General features: G+C 38.4%; 1 protein-coding gene across 1 annotated transcript in view; it reads left to right on the plus strand.

Moving 5' to 3' along the window:
* Positions 1 to 1,922: 1,922 nt before the first annotated feature.
* The window catches only part of LOC311306622 (sucrase-isomaltase, intestinal-like), a 34,041-nt gene continuing 17,627 nt past the window's right edge, over positions 1,923 to 18,336 (plus strand). The window contains exons 1-24 of the mRNA XM_084435135.1: positions 1,923 to 1,944; positions 2,030 to 2,111; positions 4,183 to 4,304; positions 4,425 to 4,628; positions 5,044 to 5,198; positions 6,243 to 6,411; positions 6,746 to 6,842; positions 9,259 to 9,371; positions 9,535 to 9,660; positions 9,745 to 9,876; positions 10,059 to 10,178; positions 11,054 to 11,116; positions 11,495 to 11,611; positions 11,979 to 12,069; positions 13,516 to 13,654; positions 13,970 to 14,103; positions 14,224 to 14,258; positions 14,436 to 14,552; positions 14,840 to 14,988; positions 15,554 to 15,638; positions 16,503 to 16,559; positions 16,662 to 16,786; positions 17,635 to 17,723; positions 17,865 to 17,914. Of these exons, the coding sequence (XP_084291261.1) occupies positions 2,054 to 2,111; positions 4,183 to 4,304; positions 4,425 to 4,628; positions 5,044 to 5,198; positions 6,243 to 6,411; positions 6,746 to 6,842; positions 9,259 to 9,371; positions 9,535 to 9,660; positions 9,745 to 9,876; positions 10,059 to 10,178; positions 11,054 to 11,116; positions 11,495 to 11,611; positions 11,979 to 12,069; positions 13,516 to 13,654; positions 13,970 to 14,103; positions 14,224 to 14,258; positions 14,436 to 14,552; positions 14,840 to 14,988; positions 15,554 to 15,638; positions 16,503 to 16,559; positions 16,662 to 16,786; positions 17,635 to 17,723; positions 17,865 to 17,914 (2,547 nt within the window). The 5' untranslated portion in view covers positions 1,923 to 1,944; positions 2,030 to 2,053. The remainder of the gene's footprint in view (positions 1,945 to 2,029; positions 2,112 to 4,182; positions 4,305 to 4,424; positions 4,629 to 5,043; positions 5,199 to 6,242; positions 6,412 to 6,745; positions 6,843 to 9,258; positions 9,372 to 9,534; positions 9,661 to 9,744; positions 9,877 to 10,058; positions 10,179 to 11,053; positions 11,117 to 11,494; positions 11,612 to 11,978; positions 12,070 to 13,515; positions 13,655 to 13,969; positions 14,104 to 14,223; positions 14,259 to 14,435; positions 14,553 to 14,839; positions 14,989 to 15,553; positions 15,639 to 16,502; positions 16,560 to 16,661; positions 16,787 to 17,634; positions 17,724 to 17,864; positions 17,915 to 18,336) is intronic.

Consider the following 18,336-nt stretch of genomic DNA (forward strand, 5'->3'; position numbering starts at 1 on the left):
ATATAAGGAGAAAATGGGTTTTAAAAGTGCAAGGTGTGTCCTTCTGAGCAAAACGTCAGACAGCTCATTTGAACTTGTGAATACAGAAGATGGATCTTTGATCAAAAGTAATGTCAAACACATGAGACATGCATCATTGTCTGTGGATTCACCTGTTCCTGAGCTTGAGAAGGAGAGCATAAGCTCACATCTGCAAAGAGACCAAGTGCAACGTGAGCAAGGAAGACGTGTCTACAAACAAAGAGAAGTTGCCAGAGACTGTTTCTGTAGAGAAACCATTCACGACTAGGTTGTTTTGTGAAGAAACCAGCTAAGTTCAAAGATGTGAAGTTACTTGAAGTGATAGTTGTTGTTTCAGTTACATTGAACCCTTCTGTGGTTAACTTGGACTAAAAAGAAGGTTGTTTTTATTTCTTTAATTTAGTAAAGACGTTGTTCAAGTAATAGGCTACATTTAAATATTAACAAGGGAAGACATGTAGAATAGTGTATGAGTTCTCACGAGAACGTTCAAGAGTTGGATGAGAGTTGTGAGAGGTAAGAAAAGAGATCAGGAGTGATAAACATGCAGTGATATTCGATTTTATTTTGTGAAGAGGCTGAAAAGTGTTCACATTTAGGGTTTATAGGGGGGAGTTAGGGGCTCAAAGATACCTATATAATAGTAAAATATATTCACATAAAAAAACTTTATAATTTAAAAATGATATAATATTGTATAGATATTGTATAGATTTGTATGTCCTGTAACTGAAAGGTATAACGGAAGCTTTGCATATGGCAAATAAATTATCAATTTAAAAAAAAAATGTTTTTACATAATTTATAAATATGATCTGTAAATGAAAGAAAAAGGAAAGAAAAATCAAAAATGAGATCTCTTTAACATCTTAAATGTCTTTCCTAAACAAAAATTAGGTTGCTTTAAACATCAAATGGAGACTTTCACTTGAAAATCTCTAACACTCTCATATTTGTCTCCTCTAAAGTTTAGAAGACATGTTGGACTCTTTTCTCTCAGAACTGTGTCTCAGTTGTGTCTACTTTTATCGATCATAAGGAATCTTAGGAGAAACATCTGAGACACTGTTACTAAAATGAGAGATATTTGAGAATCACAACTAAGTCCCCTGAGCTTAAAAAGAGCAACCTCCGAGCAATAAAATATGAATATAATGAAGACTTGAAAGAGATTACAGCAAGACAAAATGTTCTATGTTCCTTCCACCACATTCTCAGCTATGACTCTTTTTCTGATTTATGAGAATCACAACTAAGTCTCTTGAGCTTAGGAAAAAAAAAAAAAAAAAAAATGTTTCCTCTGAATCCTCCATGTGACTCTCATATTCAAGGTAATACCCTGCTCACATGCTGTTTACACTAAATGCTATCACATTTGTAAAAATGCTTATACAACAGGTTAGTGTCACAGAAATGAACTAGTTCCAGCTTTAAATGTAACAGTTGATTTAATAATAATAATAATAATAATAAATATATATATATATATATATATATATATATATATATATATATATATATATATATATATTTGTATTCTTTCAAATTGAATACAACATTTTCATTGCAATATTATATTATCCACATAAAACTGCCTGAAAATAAAATGGAAGAATTGTATAAAACTGATGATCATGTTCTCCAGCATGATTTGAGATGATCCGAAGACCATCTTATGAAAAGTGTGAGAAATATATGAACCATGCACATAAAACATGTACACTGACGCAATTACAAAATTACACTACTGAATAGATTAAAAATATCTTTACACACCGAGAACACACATAAAACAGGATAAATTCACATGTGAGATGTGAGAACATGAGCAGGTGCTGATAAACAAACTCCCCTCCAGTATATAAAGATAAACCAGAGCTCCACAGCGCAATATCCAGACATTCACATTGATCTACTGAACTGGTTCGTATCACAAAAGTACATAACTGAACCATGTAAACCTTCTAATAATTATTTACGTATAATTCTTTTTTTAAATTCTATGCAGAGTTTCAGTGTTCATTGAGAAACAATGGCGGTCTGGACTGTCTACCTGTCTCTCTGTCTTCTCATAGCTTTGACTGCTTCAGGTAAGAGCATTATTCCATGTTTCACATTATTGTTATATTAACATTAATTGTAGCACACCTGGGACTCTGTAATGACTAATCAGAAGAATGTCTAATACAGTATTTGCACTAAAATAAACCTAAGTTTGCTTCTTAATTATTATAGTAAATTAAGACAATAAAACAACAACAATTATATAATTATATCAGCTAAAGTTAATGTTTCTTATGAATGTATTTATATTATTATTTTTGATAATAAAATACATCAACAAATGTGTGTGTTAATCTGTAGTATATTTTTATTATTATCATTATTATCATTATTATTATTATTATTATTATTATTAATAGTAGCAGTAGTAGTAGTAGTGGTACCACTATTACTATACTGCTACTAGTTTTTATTTATTTTTAAGAGGAAACGCATCCTGTTGGAAATAAACATTGTGGTGATAATGTTTTTCTTGTCTTCTACTAATGTTGTTGTTCAACTAATCTAAAGTGGTAATGTCAAACGAAACAATAAATCATTCAATCTCGGTTAATTCTCATCAAGAACTTCTGTAGACGTCTGACAGAAATGAAGTCAAACTAGTTAGTAATAAGTGAAGCTGGTAATGTTGTTTGTGAAGTTGTTTAATCAGATTTTGAGAGATCTAAGGCTGTGGCTGGAATTTAGTTGTAGTTCTCGTGTTTCTCTTTTTTTCTCTTGTTTCTCTGTTTTTCAGTTATTCTGCTTGTTAACAGCAGGTGTTCATCAGTGTCTGAATTCACTCATTTGTTTTCATTCACTGTCAAGTGGACTTTATTAGTGAACTAAAATATATTAGTGATTGAGGGTATAGGGTGTGTTTGCAACACAGCCTCTGAGTGTCGACTTTGAGTGCTGTTAATTCACAGTAAATTCCTGTAGGCTACTTTCTAGAAAATGTCAAATATTACCCAGAATGCATTGTTTTCCTCTGGCCAATAAGAAAACAGTATGCTACTGTCAAAATGTGGCCATTTTTTACAGCAATTTTTAACAGTGAATAGAATAGAAAGTATTTCTTTGCAAACAAGTCTTCTTTAGAAGTTCAAAATGTAAAAATAAAAAGTTCTAAAATAGAAGTATGTAAAAGTTCAAAATACACTGCAATTTTCTTACTTCATATTTTTGTCTTGTTTTCCAGTACAAATATCTAAACATTCTTAAATCAAGATAAATTTAATCATATTTTTTCTCTTTGAATAAGGTTTATTTTGTCTGACCCCACTGAAAAATAAATAAATAAAAAATACATTTTATAAATTTTTCAGAAACAAGACTTAGGGCCCTATTTTAACGATCTGAAACGCAAGTATCAAGCGTGAAACACAAGTAACTTTGTGGGCGGGTCTTGGGCGCTGTTGCTATTATACCGGCGGGATAAATGACTCTTGCACCCGATGCAAATCTAAAATGGGTTGGTCTGAAGTAGGTTCATTATTCATAGGTGTGGTTTGGGCGTAGCGTGAAATAAACCAATCAGAGCGTCATCTCACATTCCCTTTAAGAGCAAGCTCACTTATTCCATGGCGGATTTCTATTATAACTGCAGATTTGCCAGGCACACGCCAGGAGCGGTTCACAGCCGAGGAGACCGACGTTCTCGTCAGGGCCGTAAAACACAGAGAAGTGACATTGGGGATGGAGAAACCAACCCAAATTAAAATCTATCCATCTATCTATGTATCTATGTATCTATCTATCTATCTATCTATCTATCTATTGTAATAATGTATGATTTGCAAAAATGAAACCTTCTGCTTCTGTGTAGATGAAAGAATCGAAGTGTATGCGCGTTGTGCACACGCTACATTGATTATGGCCAAGCATGCGCCCTTAAAATAGCATATAAATAACATGCGCAACGAGCCACTGACTTTAGACTAGGTTTTTCCTGGTCAGTGGCGGAATTGTTTTCTAAACGTGAAAAATAGCATCAGGGAACGTTTGCGCCGGAACACACCTCCTCTTTGCGCTGAACCGCCCCGGGGAGTGGCGGCTTCAGGATGTTTTTTTTCTTTTTCTTAAAGGGGTTCTTAACAGATTATTATTATTTTTCAGGTTTGGAACCTGACTACACAGTCAACTGGGAGGCCAAATCCCTAAAATCTCGGGACTTCGACTGTTACCCTGATGGGGGTTCCGATCAGGCCAAATGTGAAGCCCGCGGCTGCATCTGGGAGGTCAGAGAGCGAAGACATTCAAGATTCAAAGACACTGTTTGAGCTGAAGTGTGTCTTTCCTGTTACTGTTAGAACGTGATACTACACATCTGCTCCAAATGTTTTTATCATCTTTCATAGCCTTCAAGTATTCCCAACGCGCCCTGGTGTTATTACGCCGAGACCCACGGCTACATCACCAGCAACATTGTTGAAACAGCAAGCGGCATCACTGTAGATATAGAGCGCAATACCGATTTCCCAATTCATCGCCCTCAATCTCAAGACATCAACAAGCTCCGTGTGGAAATCACATTCCTGAGTGGAAAAAGCCTGCGCTGGAAGGTATGCTTTTCTAAATGTAGGCTTTAGACCAATACAATGAGTTAATATACCATTTACATTCATGCCTTTTACAGATGCTCATAGAGGTTCAGAGAGGTTACTTCCTTTGGCAACATTTTTTTTATTAAAATTGATATGAATATGTCAGAGAAAGTGTCTATTCTCGGAGGTCACCATTTATAATCACTGTATAAAATATATTTACATTCATGCACTTGGCAGATGCTTTTATCCAAAGCGACTTACATTGCATTTAAGGTATACTTTGTTAATGCATTCTCTTGGGAACCCATAACCTTGGTGTTACTAGCACCATTCTCTAATGATGATTTTAAGAATTAGGAATTAAGTAAATAGATGAATACATTTAGGACTGAAATCAAGAGTACAACTGATTATGGTCTTATTGATCTAGATCTTTGACCCAGCCAACGCTCGCTTCGAGGTCCCCGTTCCTCTCGAGCTGCCGGCCACACCAGAGACTGAGGAAAACAACAGACTGTACAGGGTTCAGATCCAGAACAAGCCATTCGGGATCCAAGTCATCAGAAAGAGCTCAGAAGAAATCATGTGAGTAATCCACCTCAATTAACATGGTAACATGGAGTCCAGAGAGCTTCTCTTGCCAAAAATCTAGTAGTTTTACTGTAGTTTCAAAAACTTGAGCATGTCTTTATATATATAATCAATCAAGATTTTGGATTCAAATTTAATGAATAAGGAATAGTGTGTATTTTATCTGCTGTCCCCATTTATTGGAGTTTACAGTTTGTAATCACCTAATAAAATACATTTATATTTATACATTGTCAAGTTTAGGTTGTGGGAAGCACAGGAAGATGAAGGTTCAGGTTCAAGAAAGATTTTAATAATCCATACTAGCAAACAATTCAAAAGGCAGGCGAGCAAACACAACTTAACATTGATGTGACTGGACAAATGAAAACTGAAAAGACTGTGGGCCCTATTTTAAAGATCTAAGCTCATGGTCTAAAGCGCACGTCACAAGTGCACTTAGGGCGTCTGAATCCACTTTTGCTAGTTTAACGGCGGGAAAAATAATCTGTGTGCCCAGCGCATGATCTAAAAGGGTTGTCCACCGGATTCCATCATATCTTTATGTACACAATAATAATCTTTTACACTGTTGTACTTTTATTTTTAATATTTGGCATGTTTTGCTGCATTGCACCGGGTGTATGATAGGGCCCTGTAACTTAAATATGAGGCAAATGAGGGTAATTAACGACAATGTGATGAATGAATGAATCTCCATGACAACTCATTAGTGGCGGTAAACTAAACAAAGGAAACCAGGAACTAATACAACATAAAAGTCCATGAAAGTGAAACTAAGACAAAGATAACTGAATGTCTGTGACATACATATGTCATTTACATTCATGTATTTGGCAGATGCATTACATTCAAGCTATTATTTTTATCAACTGAAGCTAATGTTTGAGTTAAAATGAAATAATGTTTTTTATATGTTAAATAAAATGCATTGAATATAAATAAATATATAGGACTATAAAGCACAGTTTGCCTTCTTAATATAAGGAACTTATTTATCAGTGTTCTCAAAGTTCTGTTAAATCTCTTCTCCTCTAGATGGGACTCTGCTGTGCCAGGGTTCACGTTCTCCGATCAGTTCCTTCAGATCTCCACACGCCTCCCCACAAACTATGTCTATGGTGTTGGTGAAACCGAGCACCCCAGCTACACACATGACCTCAACTTTCACACATACGGCCTGTTTGCCAAAGACCAGCCTCCAGGGGTGAGTGTCCGAACCAGTGCTGATGTTTTACAAGCCTGATCTGCATCTGCACTTCACAAACGGCTGATTCATTCAGGAATGAAGTAAATGATATTGCGTCTCATATTGTGCTTATTGCTTGTTATTTTATTGCTGCGCTTATTGCTCATACAGGGGTGTTTTTGCCCTGATATCTTAAATTTTAGGGTCATTCTGCTTTCTGTAGGCTTCAGAGAAATTGGATTTGCATTGTTCTTAAGCCAAATAAAAATCTCTCATTGACACTACATTGTCTGGAGCAGAACTGAAATCACATCACAAACTCAAACTCTGATCTCTTTTTGCCCATCTGTAGTATAAACTGAACAGTTATGGAGTCCATCCCTTCTACATGGGTCTGGAGAAATCAAAAGACGCTCACGGTGTCCTCCTGCTCAACAGCAATGCCATGGGTGAGTACAAACACACACTAAACATGTGTGACCCACCGGACACAACCTGTGCTGAATGCTGTAAGAGTGACCAAAATACATCTTAAAGGGTAACTAAACCCCTGGTCAGAGCCTGACTCCACCCACTGGCAATATTTGAAAAACGCTGGAAAAGTAGTCAGAGCCCAGCGGAGGGGGGGCGTGCATCTGAGACGCGTCTCTCTGTAGGCAATGGCGTGGTTAGCTGGTGCCCTCTGACGTCAGAGGGTACCACAACTTCCAATAGGAAAATTCAACTGCAGTAGCCACCGTTTAACCTGAAGAGGGCAGCACTCAGACGTTTTTACACCATATATTGTAGAATTAAAACACTTTAAACACAAATGTCAAAAAAATTACTCGAATCAATGAACAGCATTAATAAAGCCCCAATCTTACAGATCATTAACTAAAAAAAGTTGTTTTAGGGTTTAGTTACCCTTTAAAACAGCCTGAGATGGTTTGCTGGTTTAAACTGGTCTAGCTTGTTCATGAACAAAAGCAATGAAGACACTTTCAAAATTAATAAATTAAAGCCTATTATTTCACACCTAATTAGTAAAAAATATATTTATATTTAGTCGTTTTTAATTTATTGTAATTATTTTCTGTAGTTTTCTATATTTTCTCTATAATTTAGGAAGGTGGTTCACATTCTTTTCAGCATTTTATTAGACTAAATTTGGATGTGTGCATATACCTATGTGTTTATAAGAAATATTTAATAAATTACATTTTATTACAAATTGTAAAAAAATCTAGATTTTATAAAAAAATATATACTCACAAACTAAGCACCTCTATCAACAATTCTTATTGCCATTTTGTGGTAAATATTGTGACGTAGTCACAATTCAATAGGTAGTATTTGAACTTATGTTAATTTAAATGTAGAAGTCAATATATAAATATTTTACAGCAAATATACTGTTACAGTAAAACCTTCTAATCAAAATTATTATTGATAATAATGGAAATTACAAAAAAATATTAAATCTAAAACACATGACGTGAAAATAAGTGTTACAAATAGGCTTCATTTTCTTTATCCAAAATATAATTGCATTTTTTTTTATATTTGGATTTTATTCAGTTATCTTGTCTTAGTTTCATTTTCCTGGACTTTTAGTTGGCTCAGCATTCTTAACGGTTTCCTTTGTTCATTTTCCTGCCACTTGTTTGTTACTATGGTTACTAATTAATTTGATCACACCTGTTAGTATTCTGGTCATTATCTGTGTAGATTTAGGGACTGTTTACACAACACCGTTTTCCACTAAAAACGTAAAACTTTTGATATGTTTTGGCCGTTAGTTTACACGACAGCTCCGTTTTGGGTGCCTGAAAATGCAAAGTTCTGAAAACAGGTTTCAAACCGGCATCCGTGTAGACAACAAAAACTCGAATCTCTGAATGCTTAGACACACTGTCTCGTGGACTTGGATTATTTGAGTTTATTTCCTTATTACATTTATTTGTTTTGGAATCTCTTGACTCATCTTAATCTTTGGACTTTTAGTATCGTGACAGAATAACCACAACAAATAGCCAACACATACACATCAACACAAAAACACATAACCAACACAAAAACACATAAGACAGACGAGATACAAACAAAAGAAACACGACAAATACGGACACACGCGGCTACTGCTGTATGTCGCCACCGGAAGGCAGCGCCAGAACTAGCGAACATGTGAACTGTCCGCTGCGCTCTGATCCTCCATCCCTCTGTGGCTCAGTCTGGCTCCGCCTTCCCTCAGGCTCAGCATCAGTCCTCAGTCGCATCGGTTCCGTTGCTCAGTCACACGAAAGCAGTCTGCCCCTAAAGCCTGAGATGTCCCCGGGTACCGCAACGCGCCGTCTGCACCCAGGTCTCCAGCTCCATCGGCTCCGCCACCGTCGTTCGTCCCCGTTCACTCCCGTTTGCCTGCCTGCCTGTTCCCATCCCTTCACCAACTCCTCGTGCACCTCCTGAACCTCCTCCTCTGCCGTACTACAGTGCGAGGACATGCCTTCTCGGAGGGGGGCGTAAAGTCACACTTATTTAGTTATCTTTTCTTACTTTAATTTTCATGGACTTTTAGTTTGCTCAGCATTGTTTCTTGTTTCCACTTGTTTGTTACTATGGTTACTGATTAATTTGAGCACACCTGTTATTTTTCTGTTCATTATCTGTGTAGATTTAAGTTCTTCTGAGTTCTCAGTTCACTGTCAGTTATTGTTTCTGTTAGCGCTTATGCTTAGACGCATTGTCTCATGGACTTGGATTATCTGAGTTTATTTTCTTTTTACATTCATTTGTTTTCTTTTAGTATTGTGACTTTTAGTATCGTGAAAGAGTCACATGGATGATGTCATCCTTTTCTAACTTTTTTGCTTGTTTTGCTCTTAGATGTGACCATCCTGCCGACTCCAGCTCTGACCTACCGCACCATCGGAGGAATCTTGGACTTCTACATGGTGATGGGACCCACTCCAGAAGTTGTGGTTCAACAGTACACTGAGGTGTGTGTGTAAGAGTGAGAGTGTGTGTGTGTAATTGTGTGCAGTGCTGGGGGGCCTTCAGGAATGTGGTTGGGAACCACCATCTTAAGCCACTTGAATATATATATTCTAAAATGTAAGTGCATAAAATGTAAAATATTTATCTCTTGGTTTTGTTTGACAGATGATCGGCCGCCCGGTTCTTCCAGCCTATTGGTCGCTTGGATTCCAGCTTTGTCGCTACGGCTACGCCAATGATGCGGAGATCGCAGATCTTTACAACGACATGAAAGCTGCTCAAATTCCTTATGTAAGCGACCTCATCTTTTAAACTTCTGATGTCTTTGGTCATTAAATGTAATGATCATAATATTTGACCTTTGATCCCTCATAGGATGTTCAATATGCAGACATTGAATACATGGAGAGGCAGATGGACTTTACGCTGGACAAGGAGAACTTCAAGGGACTGCCTGCTCTGGTGGACCGCATGAGGGCTGAGGGGATGCGCTATATCTTCATTTTGGTACCAACAATTCTTAATTACCGGAAATTAATTGTTGTTTCCATAAAAGGGTAAAAGATGTCGGAATGAGAACAGAGCTTATAAATATAGATGGATGTAGTCTGACATCAGTATGGCCAGAAACATGCAGTGAAATGTATTCTGTAGCAAAGCTACATGCTTTATTTGTTTGTGTGCTTCAGGACCCGGCTATAGCAGCCAATGAGACTAAAGGCTCCTACCCTGCGTTTGATACCGGGATTGAAAAAGACGTTTTCATCAAATGGCCTCCTAAGCTCAGCGATGACATTGTGTGGGGAAAGGTATGACAAACGCAAAGAGAAAGAGCAGCATATATTGATGTATACTGAGTCAATACCTCATAGTTTTGTTGACAGTCTGGTTTTCTCTGCTCTGCGGCACAAGTTTGGGGCGCTTCATGTTCTGCGCTACCTTAAAACATTGGTTTGCTTGTGTTGCAATTTAAGTATAATATGATTGTCTATGCAACAGGATATGGGAATAAAGAAAGTTTGCCATTGTTCAGTGAGGGATTGACAGTCAGCCTACATAAAAACTGAGTTTGTAAATCATTATTATTACTTTATGACATTTTTATTATCATACCAATTTCCATAATTTTCTCAAACAGGATGATTTTTTTGTAGTAAAACAAATCAAATAATAGCACAAAACAGCACTGAATTCATCAAATCCTTTGCTAATACTTACTGACGTTTGTGCTGACGGTTTCCTTAAAAAATATTGTTCCTTCCTTGATGTCATTATCCTGAGATGTCATTATTATGTTTTGTTATGCTGCATTCTCCAGGTCCTAAAATGGAAGTTTCCCAACTCCTACTTGGGAATAACCACTGAAAGGCAAATTAATCAACCCATACTTCAGTCAGAAGTTTCATTTGATGATGAATGAAGCAAAATTCTGAATTCTGTTGATTATTTTCAAATGTGGCGGAGGAATTCAGATTCAGAGTTTCGGGTTAAATGAGGTTAAAGTGGGAAACTTCATCTGGAACGCAACATTAGTTGAAGAGATTTTTTTTTTTTTTTTTGGAGCATTTTGATTAGAGAACCTGTTCATCTGATGTTTTCAGTCATATACAGTATGACGTGGACATGTACTGAAAGCAGGAATGATCCTGAACCCCTGATTTTAGCAGTTGATTCGCTCTCATAGGTGTGGCCTGATTATCCCAATGTGGATGTGGACAATTCCTTGGACTGGGATACTCAAGTAAAGGTAACTGCCTCTTTCTCTCTTGTTCCGTTTTTATTATTTTTCTATATATATATCGCTTTCTTTCTATTTCTATCACTCTTTAATGAGAAAACCGGACACCTTTTCTTTAGCTCCCCCATATTCAAGTCTATTCCTTCTGAAATCAAGCGATATGAGTGTGATATCATAGATACTATCAACCAGTCAGCATGTAGAAGACACACCATCAGCCAATGAGCACATACTAGTGCTATGCTGTGGTAAACAAACTCAAACTCAGCCAATCAGAACAGATAAGAAGTACATTACTGTTTAAACAAATGAGCAAATGTAAATCGGCATGTAGAAATGGTTAAAGCATCGTGTCCAACCTAATGTTTCTTTCATTTAAACTTTCAGCTGTTCCGAGCGTTCGTGGCGTTCCCTGATTTCTTCAAGAAAAGTACAGCAGAGTGGTGGGGACAGCAGATTAAAGACTATTACAACAACGTCATGAAGTTTGATGGACTTTGGATCGTGAGTGCTTTGTTTTTGTCATTTTTCATGGAGTGAAAAGTAAACCAATTTCATGAATTAAAATTGTACAAGATGTTCTTTGAGGACATCTGTGCTGTTACGCGCCTTTGTTGCTCTTAAAACAACACGTCCTTAATAATTAAATACCTCCAAAATCGAGGAAAATGATAAGAATGTTGTTGAAATCTTAACAAGGATGTTGATTCATGAATACATCTTACTTGTCAGAGTCATGTTGAGCTGTGCAAGAACAAGTGAAGGTTTAGCATAGCCACGCCCCATTTCTACACTCATTTGGATATCATCACAGTTATACCCTTTGGATTGATTGGATGATAATACTGTCATTGTGTTTTGCTTTCTGAAGGACATGAATGAGCCGGCCAGTTTTGTGCATGGCACCGTTGGAGAGAAGTGTTTAGGGGATCAAACTTTGGAAAATCCCCCATACATGCCCCGTAAGTTCTTATGAGCGCATCCTGGCATGAATACTTGGCTCCAGAGATTTTACAACACCATAGTCAACATTTACTAGGCCTCCTCCTGACTGAAGTTTTTCTAGGTAGTCGTTAATTTAAAATATTAGTTGACTAAGCGCATGCTTATTAGCCTGACTACGTCAGACTTCTTACTTCCGCTCAATTTCATTTCGCTTCTGTACTCAGTCTGAGACAGCGTAATAGCTTTCCATTTTCCTCCGGCCTGAAAACAGCCGGCCAATCAACGAACAGAGGGCGGGCTGAGAGCCGTGACGTAGACACTAATTGTACCGTGGATGCATAGATTTACTTCACATAATCTGCAAAAGTCGTTCACAGCCATGTTCACTCCAGTATTTCGCTCAATGGTTTTGTTTTCACATCATACTACATGTGTTTACAGTGGAAGTTAGATGCGGCTGAGCATGCGCATAACACACGCCATAACCAAACGTTATGTGATTGGCTTACGGGTAACCAATGATTTTAAACTTCAGACAAGCGCCTCCCCGCGAGAAAGAAAACGCTTTTCAATTATGCCATGCCAGACTCTGTCTACGAAGCAAAGCGAAGTAGCAGAGTTTGGTATTACCAGGCTACATGCTTATAATAATTTAATTACTTTAATATACTCTGGGAGTGAACTAAACCACAATGAGACTTTAATATTTTCAGCGCTCTAGCACACGCATAAAGCTTGAAGCAAAGCACTGGCAAAAATCATGACTATGAGTGTGTCAGAAAAAATAGAAAGAATATATTTTGATTATTTATTAATGAACCATTTTTTTCTGAGTCAATGTCGGGTGCAAAGATGAAGTTGACAATGCTGACACGTCATCTCTGTAGTATAGCTCATTAATTTAGAGAGGAAACTGAGACGGCAGAAAGCACATCCTGATGTTTTATTTATTTTACAAAAGCACAATGTTTTCTTGTTATTGTGAGTTTCCTCAAATTAAAATAAATGACTATTTTGAGCGATGTATTACTCTTATCTGTATGACCAAAAATGAGGGAGTATAGTAATCGCGCCGGCGTCTCTGTGCAAGCGAGTGTACAGCTTCCACACTCCACACAAACACTTGGATAAGTGCCCAGTAATCGTTAACTTTAGAGCAAGTGGACAAGTAAAGTTGCTTCAATGTTATCATGTTTCAAATGATAAGCCATATTTGAGGTCGATGGATGATAGGCGAACATTTGGATTTCCTGACCGACATACTGTAATTACCACAAGAACCGCTGTTAACGATCTCTGTGTGACTTCACCACTTTCTGTAGAGTTTTTTTTCACACATAACACATAACATTTTGGTTGACTAAGCCTCTTCTGGCCGATTAATGTTTAGTCGACTATTCCCAACATTTACACTAGTATTTAGCACTTTCTGTCCAAAATGTATGTGTGTGATCTTTTCCCAGGACTGGAGTCCATGCATAGAGGTCTGAACCATAAGACTATGTGCATGAACAGCGAGCAGATCCTCGATGATGGCACACGCGTCAGGCATTATGATGTCCACAACTTGTACGGATGGTCTCACACCAAACCCACCTATGAGTGAGTTTTCTGTTCCTCCATATTCACTACTATATTTATTTCTTGGTTGTTCTGATATGGGTTTTGATTGCTTTTTGTGTTTATCATCATCATTATCATCATCATTATCTAAGCTTTATTAAAGACTCACATGGTTCAAAACACAAACAGTAACTGACACAAACAATAACAGACAAATACAAACAAAAAAATCACACAATATCACATATTTATATTCAGGCTAAAATGCCAATGGTTCCACACACTGGAGGAGAACCTGACTGACCTTAGGGCCGGGTTCGTCAGTGTTGAAATTATGCTATGTGTATTTCACAGTGCTTTGCTTAGTACCACTGGAAAGAGAGGAGTGGTTGTTACCCGTTCAACATACCCGTCTAGTGGGCGCTGGGCAGGACATTGGCTGGGAGACAACTACTCCAGGTGGGACCAGCTTCTGAAGTCCATCATAGGTATGGTGATGATGCTTATTATTTGGTGCTTCTTGGTCTCTACTTTACAGTTCAGTGTATAAACCTAATATCTGTATGCATGAAAACCAAAACCTCCCTCCCTCCCTTTCTATCTTTCAGGCATGATGGAGTTCAGCATATTTGGCATCCCTTACGTAAGTGCCTCTCTCGTCCTATTGATCTATCATTTGTGCTTTTGTTCCTGTCAAATAATATTTTTAGTTAATTTGGGTTACACTAGCATGCAGCCATGCAGACTCTAGAGTTTATTTATGTATGCTCTGTTTTACAGAGAACTATATTTGTGTTTCTCTCTATCACTCTCGTTCCAGACCGGCGCTGATATCTGTGGCTTCTTTAACCCTGCCGAATACGAGATGTGCCTGCGCTGGATGCAGCTCGGAGCTTTCTACCCGTTCTCCAGAAACCACAACACCATTAACATGCCAGTAAGAACACACACTCCCAGCATCTGTTTATGGTCAGATTGAGGATTTCTGGACCAAAAACTTGATTATCTTATTCTAAGCCTATAGGTATGACAATAGTATGAATGGATTGTGTCAGAGGTCTTTTCCCTTTTAAAAGCTCTCATGGTTTTTGCACATTATAATATTTTTTGGATCTAAAAATGTTTTTTTTTAGATCCTTCATCACTGTGCTAATGAAGCTCGTGTGAGAATCCATTCATGTTTTCTTCAGAAGTACTGAATGATGATGATCTGATCTTTGACAGAGGCAGGACCCCGTGGCCTGGGGATCGGAGTTTGCTGCTGTGTCTCGTGACGTGTTGAACATTCGCTACACCCTCCTGCCATACCTGTACACACTGATGTACGAAGCTCACGCTCATGGAAACACTGTGGTCAGACCCCTTCTGCACGAGTGAGTGTTTCTCAAGAGTTCACTCACACACACATGAAAATCACCCAAAACCATGAGCCAGATGTTCAGCAGAACGCTCATGTTGACAGAACATCAACTGTCCCTTTAAGACCATCGTTCATCTTGTGCTCCTCTCTTTCCCTCAAAATATACACGACACTATATTACCAAAAGCATTGGGACACCCCTCCAAATCGTTGAATTCAGGAGTAACAATCACTTCCATGGCCACAGTTGTATAAAATCAAGCACTAGGCATGGTTTGCTCTCATGAGCTGCATCATGTCCAGTGTTGATGAGATCATGTCCAGTGCAGTGTTGATGAGATCATGTCCAGTGTTGATGAGATCATGTCCAGTGTTGATGAGATCATGTCCAGTGTTGATGAGATCATGTTCTGTATTGATGAGATCATGTCCAGTGTTGATGAGATCATGTCCAGTGTTGATGAGATCATGTTCTGTATTGATGAGATCATGTCCAGTGTTGATGAGATCATGTGAGATCATGTCCAGTGTTGATGAGATCATGTCCAGTGTTGATGAGATCATGTTCTGTATTGCAGGTTTGTCACAGATGAAAACACATGGAAGATCGACAGACAGTTCCTCTGGGGTCCCGCTCTTCTGATCACTGCTGCACTGGACCCGGTACTGAACACACACACACACACACACACACACACACACACACACACACACACACACACACACACACACACACACACACAAACACAACTGTGTTCATGCAACACAAACACAACTCCACTGTGTTCACACACACACACACACACACACACACACACAAACACAACTGTGTTCATGCTACACAAACACAACTCCACTGTGTTCACACACACACACACACACACACACACACACACACACACACACACACACACACACACACACACACACACACACACACACACACACACAGACACACACACAAACACAACTGTGTTCATGCTACACAAACACAACTCCACTGTGTTCACGCTATACAAACACAACTCCACTGTGTTCACGCTACACAAACACAACTCCACTGTGTTCACGCTATACAAACACAACTCCACTGTGGTCACGCTACACAAACACAACTCCACTGTGTTCACACACACAAACACAACTCCACTGTTCACACACACAAACACAACTCCACTGTGTTCACGCTACACAAACACAACTCCACTGTGTTCACGCTACACAAACACAACTCCACTGTGTTCACACACACAAACACAACTCCACTGTTCACACACACAAACACAACTCCACTGTGTTCACACACACAAACACAACTCCACTGTGTTCACGCTACACAAACACAACTCCACTGTGTTCACACACACAAACACAACTCCACTGTGTTAATGCTACAAGTCCGAGTCTCCATTAGTCATTTATGAGTTTGAGGTTGCTCACATAAACTTAAATGATGCCCCTGTACTGACACACATGTGTTGTTTGTGTAGTTGTTAATTGCTGTCCCATTGGTTTTGTTTTGTGAAGGGTGTTACTGTGGTCAGGGGCTATGTGCCAAACGCTCGCTGGTACGATTACCACACGGTAAGCATTTCATCAGCAAGCATGCCGGATTTCTGTAACATGTCAATGAAAGATCAGTCATAATGCACTCTCTTTTCTGCTGGTGTGTGATTGATCCACCAGGGTGAAGTTGTTGGAGTGCGAGGACAGTTTGTGGATATGGAAACACCATTATGGAAAATTAACCTGCACGTGAGAGGAGGACACATCCTGCCCTGGCAGAAAGCAGAGAGCAACACACACTACAGGTCAAGAAGCTGCCCGCCATCTTTATTAAGACTTCTGACATTTCTCTAGAGTTGCATAGGATTTTATTTTCCACTTTCAAAAGGTTTCTTGCTAGACAAACAGTCCATTTTCTTTTTCATATCCATATTCCACTCTCTCTGTGTCTTCAAGAGGTCATATTGTTGTTTATCAAGATTACCAAGTTTCTGATCACTGAATAAGTATTAAAGAACCCATATTATGCTTTTTCAGATATTCCCTCTCATGCAGTGTGTAATAGAGCTGTTTGTGAATGTAAAATGTCTGCAAAGTTTAAAGATCAAAGTGCAGATAAAAGGAGTTTTTGTCTCCTGAAAGAAAGAAGCGATTCTGAACTGCATGAAGCGAGTCGTCAGTAATTCCAGTCTTACTTCCAACTCATTTGCATAATGCCATCTGTGATCTTCATTGGCTGAACAGCGTCTCTTTGCCCCGCCCTCAAACACTGTTGTGTATCTGAGACTGGAAGAGTTTGGTTTGTGTTGTTCATGTCGAGAAGAAGCTGTTTTCATTTCTGTTTATATCACTGTGTATCAAGAGCTGAGATTCAGATATGATAATGAGCATTTGGTTTCTGACCAATCACAGCAGACTGGGCCATCTGACCAATCAGAGCAGAGCAGCTGTCAGAGAGGCGTGGTTTAGAGACTGAATCCTTGATTGAAGCGTTTCAGACACTGAGATGTTGCATGTGAACCTATTATAGGAGACAAAAGGACAGTTTAATATGTAAATCTTGGTGTTAATATGTTTATTCTTGTGATGTCACAGCACTAATGTAATGTTCACTGTTTTGTTTTGTGTTTTGTGTTTTTTTTTTTTTTTGTAGTCGTCTGAATCCTCTGGGTCTTCTTGTTGCTCTTGATGATGGAGGTTCAGCACATGGATCCTTGTTCTGGGATGACGGAGAGGGAATTGGTGAGTTATATTTGTGAGTGAGTGAGTGATAGAGTGTGTGTGTGTGTGTGTGTGTGGGGGGGGGGGGGGTTCTGAATATGTATCTTTATTTTAGTTTGTACATCATCCTAAAACCCTTTTTTTGCTTCTTTCTCCTTACAGATACTGTTCAGAACAAGCGTTTCCTCTTGACAACTTTCACTGCATCTTCGGTACGTTCATTTGTTTAGAAGAAAGCTATGTGTGCAGTTCTTTCAGATTTATTTGGATTGTGTTCATTAAATCCAATAGGGAATCCAAGTGTGTAACGTGTGTAACAGCTGTCCTGTGTGTTTATTAGGGCTGTCCCCGACTATGGATTTTCATAGTCGAATCAGAATCGTCATGTCTTGCCTATAGTCGACTAATAGTCGAATCATGTGTATGGGGGCGGGGCTTTAACGTTTCAAAGCCGCGATGTACAGAAAATCACACAAAGATATAGAAGAAAATGTATAAAAACATTTTGGATCAGTAAAACTAAGAAATAACATAACTCCAAAAAGGCCACACTGCAGACAGGATTTGCATTTCACATGCAAATCAAATTAAATCGGCTAAATTACCTGTGCGAGCAGCAGGCCAGCCTACAGCA

This window comes from Rutilus rutilus, assembly GCF_951802725.1.
Source record: "Rutilus rutilus genome assembly, chromosome: 1".
Lineage (NCBI taxonomy): Eukaryota > Metazoa > Chordata > Actinopteri > Cypriniformes > Leuciscidae > Rutilus > Rutilus rutilus.